The 18,403-nt window shown below is 40.4% G+C and overlaps 1 protein-coding gene across 3 annotated transcripts in view; it reads left to right on the plus strand.

Moving 5' to 3' along the window:
• Positions 1 to 18,403, plus strand: part of FTCDNL1 (formiminotransferase cyclodeaminase N-terminal like) — a 51,063-nt gene that overhangs the window by 17,675 nt on the left and 14,985 nt on the right. For 2 of the 3 annotated variants that reach the window (XM_075831203.1, XM_075831202.1), the window contains 2 exons: positions 8,284 to 8,379; positions 14,539 to 14,691. In XM_075831203.1, coding sequence (XP_075687318.1) covers positions 8,284 to 8,379; positions 14,539 to 14,691 — 249 coding nt within the window. The remainder of the gene's footprint in view (positions 1 to 8,283; positions 8,380 to 14,538; positions 14,692 to 18,403) is intronic. The other variant, XM_075831204.1, reaches the window with a different exon arrangement.

Consider the following 18,403-nt stretch of genomic DNA (forward strand, 5'->3'; position numbering starts at 1 on the left):
AAGGTCATTTAATGACCGAAACGTCGCACTATATAATTAAGATTATGCAGATTAAGTCAGATATGGTAGGGGACCTGCTGGCATATTCTCTTTATGCTCAAAGAGGTTCCAATACGAGACCCTTGACGATCAGCGTTCATTGTTTACACAGGCACAGCAGCTGGTCCGTATGGGCAGCTGTTCCTGGTACTTCATCTTATCCCATTTACTTAAAGAACTCTATATAAGTCTATGAATTCTGAGTCTCATGGACTCACATATAGAAACTGGCTTCTTGTCCACACATAAGACGCTGTGTCAATCGGCGAGTCAGTTTACAGATCACGTGACCGCACGGGGAGCTGAACATAGTCATCAAAATGTGAACGTTCCCCATTCTAGTTTTAGATCTGCTACACATTGACAAATCTGTTCCAAAAGTAGATACCTTAAAATGTGTGCAGGTATTGAGAGTGTTATATTACAGTTCAAGCTGGCATGGAGGATGTGGAAATCATTCTTTTCAGGTTTCGTGTAATATTTCAGATATGATTTAAAAGGGTTGTCCCAGAATCGACAATTATTACCTATACCCGAACCATCAGATCCTCCTCAATTCAATCACCGAAGTAAGGTGGAGCTTGAATGGAGAGAGAGTCGTGCATGCGGCTGCCGCTCCATTCAATGGAACAGGGGGTTTGGGACTTCAATTCTCACGATCAACGGCGGTCCCAGCAGTGGGGTCCCCAGCGATCAGACAATTATCACCTATCCTGTGGATTGGTGATAATTGTCAATTCTGGGACATCCCCTTTAAGGTCAAAGACATTTGATGCACGCTATTTTTATTTCTACAATGTACTAATCCAGAGTCATTTATAAAAAGCACATGATATTTGTTTCCTCTTTCCCCCAATCTGAACCAGGAATAATTACTTCCTTTTTCACAAAGCGATTTCTCATTGCTCTTGTGTTGAACTTTTGTATTGCCCATAAGTTTTTATGGGAGCCAGATTGACAGAATCATTGCCTCATCACTCACAAATTAGATCCTCTCATTTAGAACATAAAGAAACATCATAAAGAATATTTGCTGCAAAACGCCTCAGGCTCTTAATTTTTAGATTTTAACAATTTTTTTTTAATGGTGCAAATTCCTGCTCACTGGTAACAGACTGCTTTTTCGCTGAGCTGGGGACTACAAAGAAACGTAGATGCTAATATGGGTTGTGTGGCATTTGGGTGTTAAAATCTTAAAGTCTGGATATCTATCTACTCATTTATTCCTACCCAAATGCAGAATGTGTATGGAGAATAAACCAATCTTCATAAATATCAGTAGTAGTATGATGAATTATTATCTTTACGTGACCAGCCTCATTACCATCCAAACATGCTCGTTTTGATATTTCTTCCTATATATGTGGGAAGCCCGGTGACTCTAGCTTCCGATCTGACATAGCAGTGTCTGCCTCAGTTTCCTTCCATATATTTTGTCATAAATTTGAGCAATACCTGAGATATATTTATTAAAGCGTTGCAGGGTTCATGATGATATCTATGTTAAAGCGTACCTACGTAACTTTTCAGATGACTTTTCATAATAAGCTGTCATATGTGTGTACATGAGTTTTCCCTTCTGCAGGCTCCCTCTCTAATTCTTAGTATTCTCTGAGCTACTGGGTAGAACCTAACTGCTGTCATGTTTTCTATATACTGCACACAGAGAAAAGGAGAATCCTGCTCTCCTATATCTATCTATGACAGATATATTGTAATGACGTGGTAGAGAGACAGACAGGTGAGCCCTAATCTACCCGCCACTCAGTCCCTGCCTACTTGCACGGCCCGTCCTGGGCGACGGTCCCTACGCTCAATATGTGCACGACAGACAAACAGACAAGGGTACACAGAAGCTAAGGGAAATGGGGAAGTTGCCCACGGCAACACCGTGAGCAACAGGCGTAGTGAACGAGCCGAGTCAAACCAGGAGTGTACGAGGTACCAAACGCAGAGCAGGAGCGTAGTCAGTAAAGCCAGGGTCAAAATGAAGCAAGGTCAAAAATAGTAGCAGGAGCAGCAGAGCCAGGAAACAGGACAGAATCACAGGCAAAGGAGGAGCAGGAAATGAAGATATAAATAGACAGAGGGCGGGAGCTAGCTCCGTCTGGCCAGGCTGTGATAGGATCTCCCACTCCTCAGCCTCCCAGCCTGAGTGGTAGCAGATCGAGTCACTCTATCAGACTTAGGAGCAGGTGCAGACTGATTAACCATGGGCGTCGACACAGTAGCTGTGTCTGGCAGATCCTTTATATATATATATATATATATATATATATATATATATATATATATATATATAGAAGCATCAGCATGGAGGAAATTATACAGCAGTACAGACCAGTGTAGCTGAGAAATCTTAGCAGCACGTCTGTGTCTTTCTCATTCTGCTCCTGCTTCCTCCTCCTGCTCCTCCTCCCCTCTCCATAGACTTGTATGCATCATATCTGTTTGCAAACTCTCTCTCTGCTCTCTCCTCTTGCTCCCTTCCATGGACTGTTATAGCCGGGCAGTGAAGAGACCCCATCCCACCTTATGTAGCCTGTCAATTCTACTCTGTAACCACAGACGGACTTTGCTTTACAATAGGTTGTGGACATCAGATCACACAGAATTTGAATGGATAAAACAACTGAATTTTAGCAGCCAATTACAAAGTTAATCTATATACTATTAGATTAGCAGAAGTTGTTGAAAAGTTAGTGTCCATTTAAACCTTTTTTCATTACATTTCCTAGTACGTAGCTCTGGGCCAGCTCTGACCTGTCCTAACTATGCTCTTATATGAGACATTGTCAATGTCAATGTATGACATATGCTCAATGTCATACAACCAAAACAATCCTCTACTACAGCCCTCCAACACCCATTTTACAAGATATCTCAGCTGTTAAATATAGTAAATATGAGGCCCAGTTTTGCTTTGCTGTTTCTGTGCAGTTTTCGAGCCAAAAGCAGGAGTGGAGCCTACAGGGAGTAGAAGTAGAATTGAAAGCTTTGTGAGTTGCATCCATTCCTAGTCTTGGCTACAAAATGACAAGTGGAAACGTGAGTCTTATTAATATGATCACTCTGGATCAGTTCAACACATCCTATTAATTTTTACGAAACTCAAACTGTTGATAAAAGAGTTTTCCAGCCAGTAAAATTTGATGGCCTATCCTCAGGATGGGCCATCAATAGCTAAAGGGTTGGGTACCCCCGCCGATCAGTTGTTTTGAAGGGGGTGCAGCGCTCGTACGAAGATTCACAGTGAGCAAGTAGAAATGAAGGGAAAGCAGCGCTCGTACGAGCGCTGCACCCCCTTCAAAACAACTGATCGGCGGGGGTCATGGGAGTCTGACCCCGACCCATCAACTATTGATGGCCTATCCTGAGGATTTTCATTCAATCCATTCAATTTTTACTATCCATTCAATTTTTACTGGCTGGAAAACCCCTTTAAAGTACATTATTCATCAGTTCCATCATGATCATTAAGATTAATGGGCAGGGGCTCAGTGGTAAGTACTGTTTCCTTGCTGCGCTGGTCTCTTGGTTTCAAATTCGACCAAGGACATCTTCTGCTTGGATTTTGTATGTTCTCTCTGTGTTCGCATGGCTTTCATCTGGGTACTCTGGTTTTCTTTCACATTCTAAAAACATACAAATAGGTTAATTGGCCCTAATGTGTGTGTTTGCGAAAGGAGAAATTAGATTGGGTATTGAAAATCTCTGTACATCGCTGCAGAATATGTAACCTATAAGCAAGATTGAAAAAACAAATGAAAACTGATGTCAGTTTACATCATTTGCAGATCAAAACAGCACACTGCAAAAACAACTAACGTGAACAAGACCTAAGGCAAGTTCATACCTCTCCATCCCACTAGTCCGTTCCCTAAACCTTTTGCAGGGTCAGTGTTAGCACCAGGGAAACCTTGGTAGAATGTAAGGCCCATGACTATCTCTGTAAACTTATGCCATACTTGTCAAGACAAAAATGGGGTAGTAGAGTACCCAAGGGCTCATATACAGTCAATGGGAATTCATTTTAAATAAAAAATTACCAAAAAGGTCAGTTTTTATGACATTTCTCTTTTTTGTCTAATAGAGAAATATTGCATGCAGTATTTCTCTGTCTGTTGGGGAACTGTGGCCATTTATATCAATGGAGGGCTGGATGGTAATACTCTTTCTTACCCGGCCAGCCTTTTTTACAGGTTATAGAAAACATACACACAGAATTTTCCAAAAACATTGACAAATTTGTCCCATTGCCTCCTTGTAATCCCCCTCTTGTGCTTAATATGCGTGGGGAAAAAAATCAATACCTTTATGGGACAATGGGTAATTTTTCCCATATTTCCCTGAAAATTTGTATTTTTCTTGGAGGCACGTCATTAGTATGACAGTTCTGGCATTGTAGTCTGAAATAATTGCAATAAAGTTGGATTATTAAAAATTGGACAAGGCACAAAAATGTTTTCATCACGCTTACCATATGGATTTTGCATATGTGCAAGTCTTCTTAAGCCACACAAAAGTTTTTACCCGAGGAATAATAACACTAGACAACTATTCGAGTGTGTCTGGTTGGCAGCACAAAACACCTTGGGTATTTGACAACACGCCATATTATTCATTACACTTTCTAGTTTACTTAACACTACTTCACTGCCTGGCAAATCAGTGGAGGCCAATCTTTTATTTCCTTGGCTCCTTAGTGGTTTTATGGGATTAGGTTATCAGCCTAGTGATTAAGCGGTTGCACCCAGCAATCTGCCAGCCGTGTGCTGGTGGGATACCCTGGGCCTTAGATAAACGCTTCGCAGTCTTATTAGTGGCTTTGGTTCAAGTGAAATTGCAGCTATTATACTCCATTACGCAGACAAAACAATTTACTTCTGCAGAGGATCACGCTGACAGCAAATTCCGCCTGCAGTTATTCTATTCATTCTAGTTCTTTTTCCTGGATGGAACCTGTAGAAATTGTCAGAAAATGTGTTTTTGTTTCTCAGAATTGCTCTGAGCACATCATAAAGTGTAGTCATATGGTTTATGAGTATGAATATTGGTCCTTAGTGTACTTTGATGGTCAGGATACCTGGTTCATGCTTTTTAGTAAAATATATCCAAAACCGGTTGTGAGAAGTAGGGTAGTAGTACATAGTGATCAGAAGTGCAGATTCACACGCTGATACCACACACTCAGTTACTGCTTACACTTTGCCGTTCAGTTAAGTTTGTGTATGAATGGGAATTTATACATTAATTATTTGTCATTTTTTTCCACTGCAGCAATTTAAAAGTTGCATATGTGACCATAGTTTATATATATTTTTTCCTGGGCTTTACCTCTGCTGCTGACGTGTACGTCCAACAAATGCCACCAGCGTATGCAACTGTAAGCCAAACGGTTGCATATGTTGCCCATAGAGCGCTATTGTTAAAAAATATATAACGTGTACCCAGCTGCATAGAGAGGTACACTAAGCTGCGCTTTTTTTTATCCAGGGAAACAAAAATGTAAACCAGTCTGGTGGATGCGGAAAAGGATAATTTTTTAGCATTAACCCGTCCCAATAGGAGTCCATGGACACATTGGGCATTAGCATCTGGAGCATTATACGGCATATAAAGGATATAAATAACGTATATCAGTTTACTCTAAGAAGAGGGATTTGCATTCCCAGCGCCCAGGGTGTGCATGTGAACTATCATGTAGGAATGCTTTCTTCTGGTATACTAGTTCAAGTAGGTCCAGGCCCACAAGAATGACCTCTAGTTTTAAAAACAATAGAATGGTGGCTCAGCCACGATGTAGTTGAGTGCAGAGTTAGCTGTACCCCATACAGTAAAGATTCAAAATAATATTAGCTAAAACCGTCTCTCAAGACTGAATCAATCTTAGTTCAGGTTTTTTTGTTTCAATATCAATTATATTTGTTTACTTTAAATTTACCCAAATGTCCCTTATAAGGAATAAAAAATAAATTGAAAAATTATAAATTAAATTGATTTATATGCAATCACATAGAATAAAAATAACATGTTATAACTGCAGTTAAAATCTTAACAAATTGTAGATGAGCTCAATATAGCGGGCCCTGGTACTATAATTATCTATATTAAAACTGAGGACTTTGATCCATATTCAGACACTTGCAGTTTTTGTACAGTAGCACTGATCTTGATTTATTGATGTTTTCCTGCTCCAAGGAATTTATTTGAATAGAGTGCTCCGCTGTTATGCAGATATTCGCAATTTTGCCAGATGGTAAGACCCTATTCAGACGACAGGGATAGTCGGCCGCGTGACTGCGTTTTTTTTTAACGGTCGTCACACGGCTGCATTAAAATGAAGGCATGTCTATGCAGCTATTCACATGGCCGTTATTTTAACGGACCGTGTGAACGGCCCGTGAAAAAATAAGACATGTCCTATTTTTGCCCATTTTCCCAGATCCCTCAATACACTCAAGTCTATGAGGGATCCGTGAAAATGGGTCCCGCACGGGTGCAAATTGGCTGTGAAAAACGTCAGTTTTTCACGGCCGATTTGAAACCCGGTTGTCTGAATAAACTCTTAATGTCTGTATTAGATGGTGAACGTCTATGTTCTCATGCCAGATGTATAACGGCCACAGCTTATGATATATTCGACACAGTATATCCACTTGACTGTTATTACACTTCCAATGCCATTATACACAATGTCAGTGTTATTTGAATGGCTATTTTCTGTTTTTACGTGCCAGATAAGCACTACTCACAGTTCTGTTGTACTTGTAGTACTGTGACTTCTTGGAGCACCTGATTAGTAGGTTTGGATGTTCTTATGTTAATAGTGCGGCCACGCTGGTACTTGTAGTGCTCTTCGCCTCACTGTCAGTGATTGGAAAGCTTCAATAGATGGGAATCTGCAGCCATTTGCAAATGTGCAGCCCCGGCTCCTTGTAAATGTGCCGCCCCGGCTGCCTGTAAATGTGCCGTCCCGGCTGCTTGTAAATGTGTCGCCCAGGCTGCCTGTAAATGTGCCGCCCCGGCTGCCGGTAAATGTGCCGCCCCGTGGACTGAGTTCTGCGTTTTTCTTATGTACTGTGTAATTTTCTGCAGAAACCATGTAGAATTTCTTACAGGGTGTGGAAATGACATCACAGGAAGAAGGAAAATCAACATCACACAGCCCTTGAAAAAAACACACCTAAAAAATGCAGCAAAAATCTGCACTATTTTCTGTAGTAAAAAATGCATGAAATGGTGCGGATTTTCCAAGTGGGTTTTTTGCTAATTAATACGTAAATGCTGTATAAATTTTCTGCAGCAAATCTGTTACATGCGGACAAGCCCTTATATTTAAATAGAACATGTCACCTCTCCTTACATGTATGTTTTAGTAAATAATTGCATTCCCCATAATATAGCAATTCTGGAGCATCTTGCATCTTTTCTTAGAACTCTATGTTGTGCCGTTCCTTTATTATTCCTCCTAGATATATATTAATAAATTGCAGACTGGGTGTTACTAGATGGGGGTGTGTCTCTACACAAATTCACAATGTCCAATCAGTGCTGACAGAGTAAGACTGTGTATGGACACGCCCCTTTGAAAAGGAGACTAGTAACACCCAGTTGTCAATTTATTTATAAATTTCTAGGAAGAATAACAGAGGAATGGCACAATGTAAAGTTGTAAGAAAAGATGTTCCAGTATTGTCGTTTCATGGAAAAGACAAGTATTTACTAAAATAGACAAGTCAGGAGAGATGACAGGTCCTCTTCAAGAGTTTTCCTTCAGTTGTTATAGTTCAGTACAGATTTTCTGCGGTCCATGCTGCACACTGAGTAGAATGTACTGACACAGAGACAGAATGCACTTTTTATGGTTGTATAATTATGGGAGCCTACGTTATAGTGTTTTTTTTAAATTATAACCGGTACCAACAATAAGGTTTTCAATGATCGGGAACGTGGGTGAACGCTCGTGTACCCGGTAATTGACCCGTGTAAAAGGGCATTAAGTCATGATTTTATTAAGTATCAGGCTCTGTGAAATGCTTTTGTCTAAGAATAGTTTAGATAACAATTCAACACTTCATCTCTGCTCCATGTCTCCAGCGCCTGAGTTCTGGAAATCTGCTTCCCAGATCCGAATACTGTACACTAGTTACCTGGCTAATGATCGCACGCATAACTTACTGTAATAAGTATCATTATTTAAAATTTGTACCAGGGGTAAAGTCATTTATTTTGTTCTGACAGGTCAAAAACATCCAGATACATCTGTGCTAAATGTGTTTTCCAATTATGACTACAACAGGTCAGTTCTTACAATCGTCTCTACCAGTGAACAGATAGGTAAGTGAAATGTTCATGAACTATTTTCTCTTTCATAAAAGTAATTAATACAAAACTAATAAAAGTCTGGCTGATTGACTTGAAATATTAGTGTTGAATAGCCGTTGTTTCACCATGTCAGACCCTTTAAATTAAAGCATCTATAACAGTGGCACTCTGCGCTCCACCCAGTTTGCCTTCCTTCTCTTGCCAAGTACCCGACTGGTCAAATTTTTTATTATGTCTGCTCTGTTTTAGAAGACAGGAGACATAGAGGCAATACATGTGTATAAGAGGCATGTGGCTGCACTATATATCCAGGAGAGATATTACTGGGCTTTAAATGGGGAGCATATGGCTGCACTCCATATAAGTCTGGACATGTGGCTGCACTATATATGGTGGGCACATGTGGTTGCACTCTATATGGGGGAAATGACTAGACATATAGTTGCACATTGGTTCAGGGGGGCACATATGGCCTGCACTGTATATGAGCAGTATGTGGCTGGCACTGTATTTGGGATGTTTGTGGTTATCACTATATATTTTTGGGGCGGGTAGCCCTCGGAAGGAGTCAACATCTGAGGCCCCAATAATGTGGTAGGTTGACCACAACTACTCTTGAGGCTTCTGATAATTCTATTTGTCACAGGAGACCACTCTACTTTACTTAAAGAGGACCTGTCACTAGCTCCTACAAAGTGAGTTATTAGACTCACGTAATTGCCGCTGTGTCTGTGAGTCCAGCGGTGTTTGTTCCTTACGTCTGCGTCCCCCTGTTGCTGAGATATTGGCCCCCTTTATTTATTAAACAATATGTAAATTACTGACGCGATGACGCTGGCCTAGGAATGTCTGGCGGAAACAGCCTCACGCTGATAGGTAAGAGCGGAAGAGGCTCTCTGCTAGCTCCGCCCATTGAGAATCGCTGGTGGCCAAACCCACTTGGCTAGCCAGCGGGTCATTTACATATTGTTTAATAAATAAAGAGGGGGCAATATCTTAGCAAAGGGGACGCAGAAGTAAGGAACAGACACCGCTGGACTCACGTGAGTCGAATAACTCACTTTGTAGAAGCTAGTGACAGATTCTCTTTAAAGGCTGAGAGAGCTCCAAAGGAATGAGGACACCAAAACCATATTTATCCCACCAAATTTTGTCTCTCTTTGGCACTTTGGGCTTCTGTTTATTATGGGTGCAATCTAGTGTAGGGTTATTAGGATGTCTTACAGATTCTTTAATTTGAAGAGATCTGTCATTCTAAATGTGCTATTCTAAAATGCATAGGTTATACTGTAGATATGCATGTAAGCATTTCTAGATGTTCTCATGATCAATGTATTGATCATTAGGGCATACGTTTCCCTGGTTTGATGCAATTACTCCAATTAAGGGACACTACAGCCTTTCCTTGGCCTGAAACTTCTGCTTGTATGGTACAATAAATTATGTTTTAAGATTATGCTAAAAATCATCTCTTCATTGTTTGTAAACAGTGTGTGGCATCATAAAAGTTCTGCGTCTTTATTATAATAATAGTTAATAGTATGTAATTATTCCTCTCTTCTTTTGTCTCATTGTTTGATGATGTTTATTTGTTTTTATTATTTGTCCGTTTTGTATGTTTATTGCTTCCCCTGAATGTAAAGCACGGCACGACTTGGGGTTGTTATATAAATAAAGGTTATTATTACATACAGATGTAGCAGAGAAGTTTGTCATTGGTAAACACTGTTCATAAAATCTATTGGAACAATCCATAGAACAATAGATCACAGGATTTCTCCAGTACACTAAAGAAATATAAATATATGATTTTTACCCAATTTTTTTTAGAAGGAAATAAGCAGCATCTTGCATGACATATTATTTGTAAAATAATTGATTTTGCTTACTCTGCAGTACAGAACAAAATGTCACCAGATGTAATGAATAGGCCATAAAAGGCCTCATGACATTCCATGATTTAATAAATATGCTCGCTGTTGCTTTAAGATCTCAACATCATTTGTGAACATTATTTTAGCTGAGCAAGTGAAAAAGAGATCCCAAGGGAATTAAAAAAAAAGCTGTTAATTAAATTACTTCATTTGCTAGGGAAATGAGAAGCCTATAAAATGTTTAACGCTTTGTCTGGACACATTAATTTGTGCATGTATTTTTTTTATTTATTTAACATTTTTGGTTTAGTTCTAATATTGACAAAGAGGAAAAATAGTTTTGTCATGTACAAGTGAACTCCGTCTGCCCAGGTTTTTTTACTGCTGCATATGAATAGGGTTTTCTACACCCCAGTCACATGCATTATACTGTAATTTGTTACAGATTTTCTCAGCGGAATCCACACTGAAAATCCACAGATAATATGCCATGTGTGAATATGTCCCACAATACTTAAAGAGGCTCTGTCACCAGATTTTCAAACCCCTATCTCGTATTGCAGCAGATCGGCGCTGCAATGTAGATAAGAGTAACGTTTTTTGTTTTTTTTTAAACGAGCATTTTTGGCCAAGTTATAAGCATTTTTATATTTATGCAAATGAGCCTTTCTTAAGTACAACTGGGCGTGTTTAAAGTTATGTCCAAGTGGGCGTGTATTGTGTGTGTACATCTGGGCGTTTTTACTTGTTTTACTAGCTGGGCGTTGTGAATAGAAGTGTATGATGCTGACGAATCAGCATCATCCACTTCTCTTCGTTACCACCCAGCTTCTGGCAGTGCACAGACGCACAGCGTGTCCTCGCAAGATCACGCTGTGAGGTCACTTCCTGCCCCAGGTCCTGTATCGTGTCGGACAAGCGAGGACACATCGGCACCAAAGGCTACATCGACTTACCTGCAAACGCTGATGCTGCTGCAGAATCAACTGGAGCCTCTGTCGCCTGGTGCCGATGTGTCCTCGCTCGTCCGACACGATGCAGGACCTGGGGCAGGAAGTGACGTCACAGCGTGATCTCTCGAGAACACGCTGTGTGTCTGTGCACTGCCAGAAGCTGGGTGTTAACGAAGAGAAGTGGATGATGCTGATTCGTCAGCATCATACACTTCTATTCACAACGCCCAGCTAGTAAAACAAGTAAAAACGCCCAGATGTACACACACAATACACGCCCAGTTGGACATAACTTTAAACACGCCCAGTTGTACTTAAGAAAGCCTCATTTGCATAAATATAAAAATGCTCATAACTTGGCCAAAAATGCTCGTTTTTGAAAAAAAACAAAAAACTTTACTGTAATCTACATTGCAGCGCCGATCTGCTGCAATACGAGATAGGGGTTTGAAAATCTGGTGACAGAGCCTCTTTAAAATGTACCCTTTCTCTTTATATAGAGGGGAATCAGTTGTCCTCCTTTGTAGAGTTGTGAAAAATTCTATTCAGCTGTTTCTCAGTTCTGTCTTTCTCAAGGAAAGTTGGATGGCAACCAATATGATTTTTACTGGTAATTTTTTTTTCTTATGTTTTTTTGGGGAAATCCCGTTTAAAACTGAATATGCTTCCAAGCTACTTGATTTTAAAATTCCAAAGACTTCTTACCCTCAGTGACTACAGACGAATTTAGTTGGAAACCTGTTTTTTCTAAAAAAAAAATTACTTTGTGACCTTACCGCCCAGCGGACAGGTCACTCACAGGGCAGGGGGGGGGGGGTTGGCTACCCCAGCACTTCGAAGACTCGCCCTTTGTTCATGGATTGGACAGAACTGCTCACATAACTGTAGCCAATCCAAGAACAGTTGGAGTGTCTTAGACTCAGGGCCCAAACGGAGGACACAAGAGCAGAAGAAGCAAGAGGAGATGGGGAAGCTCCGCCCACAGCCCACCCTGCAAGAAACCTGTGAGGAAGGAGATAGTGAGTGCTCAATCTCTCTGCTGCTTGTGCCTCTATATGTGTCTGTTTGCCTATTTGTGTATATGTCTCTGTGTGTGTATATATGTCTCTGTGTTAGTATGTGTAAATGTTCCAATATGTGTGTATATGTGTCTCTGTGTATTTGTGTGTCTAAGTGATTATATATGTGTCTGTATGTGTATATATTTCTGTGTGTGTACATCTACTACATTATCTGTACTACGAGAGTTATCACTGTGTGTTATCAGTGGTGTTACATAGGACTGCATGGAGCATCTACTACATATGTACTCAAAGAGTTATCACTGTGTTATATGTGGTGTTACATGAGACTGCAGGTAACATCTACTACATTATCCTTACTCAGAGAGTTATCACTGTGTCTTATCTGTGCTGTTACATAGGACTGCAGGAAACATCTACATTATCTTTTCTCAGAGAGTTATCACTGTGTGTTATCTGTGGTGTTACATAGGACTGCAGATGACATCTACATTATCTGTACTGTGTATATGTGCACATGTGTGGGTATATATGGGTCTGTATGTGTACATGTGTCTCTGTGTGTGTCTGTGTGTCTATATATGTGCCTTTATGCATTTGTATATGTTCCGGTATGTTTATATTTATGTGCCGCTGTGTGTGTGTATATATATATATATATATATATTTGCCTGTATGTCTATATATGTGCCTTTATGTATTTACAGTATATATGTGGTTAGGTTTTGGTTTGTGGAGGGCAGTAGTAGAGAGTCCTGCACATGGCGCCATCCAACCTAAGGCCGGCCCTGCTCAGACTCATAGATTAAGTAGCGCTACAGCCATTTCTGGAGAGTGCTGAGGGATACGGCGCATTCACGGCACAGCTGGAGGGCACCAGGCAGGGTATGTATTATTTTACCATGTTGTATGTCCTAGTCCCCGGGACCAAAGGGTCGCTTCAACTGTATCCGCGTCCTTAGGTTGAGTATACAATTGAAAGCGCAGGCGAGGCAAGGGAACCATCAGTTCCATTCCTCGCCATTTGGCACTTTTTTTGTGGCGCAAGCGTAGTGATGTCATCGCTTCATCTGTTATTGTTGCATTGGAGCAGGCCTGATCAGAAAAGACCAGGCCTGTATCAATGGTAAACTTAAATGGTGATCCCAGGCCGATGATCGTAACTCCTAGCGTGGGGACTCCTTTCTATCTAAAGGAGTCCAGCACTAGGTTCATAGTGGCACACGCACTTGAGATGCGCCAAACTTCACACAACCCTCAGCCATTTTATTTTTTAAAAAAAACTAATTTGAAGTAGTCCTCGAATCCGAAGTAGTCCAAGAACTGAACCTGTTTAAAAACACAAACTAACACAAAAAAAACACATTAGTAATACATAAAAAAGCAAAACAATTATTTTACTTACCTTTCCTGGGTCCACCGCTGGAGCAGCAATGTCAGCGAGCTACACTGTTTCCATAACTTCGGGAATTATAGGGGGCATCACCACTAAAAGTGCCTAGGGCAGCATCAGCTCTAAATACGGCCCTAGTCAGGGTATGCAGCTGGCTGTCCATAGTCGGCAGGATGGGCAGCCAAGAGAATTTTTAAATCTTTTAAAATGGTAGTAAACGCATTCATATAGCTCTGCGCCTATATTCATATATTCTTGCTTTGTGGCTTCTGTTCATAATGTAAGCCACAATGCTTTATTGGATCTGTCATACAACGGATACCACCGGAGCCCGATGGACCCCATTGAATTACAATCGGAGCCGGCAGAGTGTCCATCATTTTGATGAGAAATTTAGTGTTGCATGCAGTGCTATTTTTCCAGTTAAATTTGATAGAAACCTCTGACGTAGATGCGGACAGAGCCTTAAGTGGAGCATTTGCCCTCTTAGGCCATAAAGATATCATAGACAGGGTTAACTATTTACTATCGTGTCTTCCCATGATAATATAGATGATGGATGGGACTTTCAGCAGCTGATTGTAAGGGAGGGGTAGACTTTTACGAAGGGGTTGTCTTAAAGGGTGCATTACACAAGCATTCTCTCTTTGATGTTCTTTGAATCCCTGTATATTACACCACCCCTCCGGCCCTGCACTGGGCATAACATACTGTATCACTTCTGGCCAGAGTATTTCCTTAAATTGTTATTATAACTAAATGTATCGATGGAGCAAGTAGCTTTTAAAGTGCAATCATTTTTCAGTTTTGATTAAAGTTGGGACACATTTATTTTAATATTTAGTAGGCAAATTTTATTAGTTAGTAGATAAATATATTAGTAAGTAAATCAATCATGTGGTATAAATGTTATTCTATCATTTATATAGGTAAATCTGTTGTGTCTTCTTGTATGGAAGGCTTCACGTGTATCGACCATTCACAACATGACGGTATACACCCGTGTCTTGGTGCCATCGACCTTGTACCCATTTATCCCTTATCAGGAGTGACACTAGAGCACTGTGGTAATATTGCTAGAGGTATGCGGAGCTATTTTAATATTTTTACCTATACCATACTGAAACGATGACATGTGGTAACTCCATCTTCGAGTAAATAGTTTATGTACATTGCCTATATAACCCCTATGCTGTCTGTAGGAAAAAGGTCTGTTCATACAGTGAAGGAAATAAGTATTTGATCCCCTGCTGATTTTGTAAGTTTGCCCACTGTCAAAGACATGAACAGTCTAGAATTTTTAGGCTAGGTTAATTTTACCAGTGAGAGATAGATTATATTTAAAAAAAACAGAAAATCACATAGTCAAAATTATATATATTTATTTGCATTGTGCACAGAGAAATAAGTATTTGATCCCCTACCAACCATTAAGAGTTCAGCCTCCTCCAGACCAGTTACACGCTCCAAATCAACTTGGTGCCTGCATTAAAGACAGCTCTCTTACATGGTCACCTGTATAAAAGACTCCTGTTCACAGACTCAATTAATCAGTCTGACTCTAACCTCTACAACATGGGCAAGACCAAAGAGCTTTCTAAGGATGTCAGGGACAAGATCATAGACCTGCACAAGACTGGAATGGGCTACAAAACCATAAGTAAGACGCTGGGTGAGAAGGAGACAACTGTTGGTGCAATAGTAAGAAAATGGAAGACATACAAAATGACTGTCAATCGACATCGATCTGGGGCGCCATGCAAAATCTCACCTCGTGGGGTATCCTTGATCCTGAGGAAGGTGAGAGCTCAGCCGAAAACTACATGGGGGAAACTTGTTAATGATCTCAAGGCAGCTGGGACCACAGTCACCAAGAAAACCATTGGTAACACATTACGCCGTGCTCAAGAAGGCACATGTACAGGCCCGTCTGAAGTTTGCAAATGAACATCTGGATGATTCTGAGAGTGATTGGGAGAAGGTGCTGTGGTCAGATGAGACTAAAATTGAGCTCTTTGGCATTAACTCAACTCGCCGTGTTTGGAGGAAGAGAAATTCTGCCTATGACCCAAAGAACACCGTCCCCACTGTCAAGCATGGAGGTGGAAACATTATGTTTTGGGGGTGTTTCTCTGCTAAGGGCACAGGACTACTTCACCACATCAATGGGAGAATGGATGGAGACATGTACCGTCCAATCCTGAGTGACAACCTCCTTCCCTCCACCAGGACATTAAAAATGGCTCGTGGCTGGGTCTTCCAGCACGACAATGACCCGAAACATACAGCCATGGCAACAAAGGAGTGGCTCAAAAAGAAGTACATTAAGGTCATGGAGTGGTCTAGCCAGTCTCCAGACCTTAATCTCATCGAAAACTTATGGAGGGAGCTGAAGATCCGAGTTGCCAAGCGACAGCCTCTAAATCTTAATGATTTACAGATGATCTGCAAAGAGGAGTGAGCCAAAATTCCATCTAACATGTGTGCAAACCTCATCATCAACTACAAAAAACGTCTGACTGCTGTGCTTGCCAACAAGGGTTTTGCCACCAAGTATTAAGTCTTGTTTGCCAAAGGGATCAAATACTTATTTCTCTGTGCACAATGCAAATAAATATATATAATTTTGACTATGTGATTTTCTGTTTTTTGTTTTTTTTTATATAATCTATCTCTCACTGGTAAAATTAACCTAGCCTAAAAATTCTAGACTGTTCATGTCTTTGACAGTGGGCAAACTTACAAAATCAGCAAGGGATCAAATACTTATTTCCTTCACTGTAGCCTTGAAGTAAATTTCTCTCTTTGAATACCATTTAGTTATTTTTATTTAAATATGTTCGAAATTCTGTGCTGAATTAATTTTTTAGCATGTCCTTATAGCAGTCAAAGCTCCGTTTTTCTGATAAAGTGATTCAAATCCCGTGCATAAAAATAGTTTATGATAACGTTAAGTTCTCGTTAACATTTATGATAAGTTAACGTGAATACAGTCAGATAAGGTTCCGGCTGCCGCCACTAGCGGAAGATTAGGAGATTGCTGCATACTATTATACATTAAAGTCAATTTGGAGCTCTATCAGAAAAACGGAATGCCGACTGCTATAAAGATTTATTGTGAAATTTATCAGCACAGATTTTGGACCTAAAAACAACATGATGATAAAAGATGAAGATTCACTTTTAGAGGATATTCAAGTTAAATACATGTAAGGCTTCGAAATTACATAAATGTCTTTTAGGTGTGGGTCCCACCTTTGGCACTGCCACATCTTGGGGTCAATTCTTTATTAATATCTATAGCTAAAACCACATAGGGAGGTCAGGTTTGGGTTTCCACATTCTTTTGACCAGTTGCCGAAGTTGATTTGTTTTGCATCAAAAGCTGAGAAAGTATCATGAGAGGGACACGTCTTGTGGGATTTTTAAGGGGTATTCCCATCTCCCCTCTAAGAAATTCCTCTGGATATATTAAAAACTCCCCCTAATAAATGGAATAATTACATTTCTGTGTGTCCTTTCTGTTTCTACTGCTTGTAACTAGTCCTTCTCTGAAATATCGGTGGGACTGAAACCAGCACCCCCATGGCCGCCTTGTCACAAGGTTCCTTATTCATGTGCGTTCCTAATGCTGCTGTTAATTCCGAATAGCATCATGACTGTAAATAACAAAGAGCGCTCCCCAACACACTTGGTAGGTGAAGTTTGCTCTTTAGAAGCTTCTTTACCACTGTTCCCACACATACTAGTATGTCATCTATAGTGGCCATTCATACAACTCTTTTTTAAATTTCACCGCCCCACGTCCTAATGTGAAAAGAATCTGTTACACATCTATAAAAATATTAAAAAAGCATTGATCAGATGGTACTCTCTATATTTGCATATAGAGGTAAATGGTCTTTGTAGCGAGAGCATACTGCCGGGGCTCGGCTTAACATAGATCTGAATTCAAATTCTGAGATCAGCCAAACAGGATGGCTTCCTGGCTTCTGCGCATGCCCGGGATTCATACTAATATTCTGAAATAAGTTTACTGAAGTGTTGCCGGGCCTGGAGCTACTGCACATGCGCAGAAAGTGTGCACTCCCGCAAGCCCGGTCAGAGTCTATAGAGAAACAAACCAGTTATATGCGCAAGTGCGGCCACTGCAGCAAGACTGGCCGTAACCATGGACAACCATATCAAAACAAGAGGAGGTATACAGAGATCAAAGTAAGGAATATCTTTAGAATGGGGCAATTTTTTTTATTTTTTTTTTAAATATTTCCTAGTATGGTTGTTTAGGAGTTGGGGAACATATTAAAGCAATCAATGAGATGGGACTACCCCTTTAATGTTGAAAGTATACATGGGGTGCACTCACCTGCATTTATGTGGACATTAATAAGTCTGGGTTGAATAATGATGTATAATCTATACATTGGCAGCATTTAATTTTATTTAAGGCTGCATCCAGTTGTTTGCACTTAGGCTTAGTTCACACAGTGCAGATTTCCTATAACTTTTTTATGTACTGTAAGCCGAAACCAGAAACGGAATCTAAACAGAAGAAATATCCAATTTTGTTTTTTGCGTAAAAAAAAAAACGCAGCCAAAATCTGCATCAAATCTGCACTGTATGAACAAAGCCTTATACACCACCTACACAGTACATCATTCAGTCCCGATGGCAGTATCCTTGCTGCAGCAAAGCCAGCAGCTAGTGGGACTCCCTACCTGTTGTTTCTGGTTGCCTAGCCCAGTACCATCTAGTCAGAGGCACCCATTTAGCCAATTATAGTTCAATGCATT

This window comes from Rhinoderma darwinii, chromosome 6 (genome assembly GCF_050947455.1).
Source record: "Rhinoderma darwinii isolate aRhiDar2 chromosome 6, aRhiDar2.hap1, whole genome shotgun sequence".
NCBI lineage: Eukaryota > Metazoa > Chordata > Amphibia > Anura > Rhinodermatidae > Rhinoderma > Rhinoderma darwinii.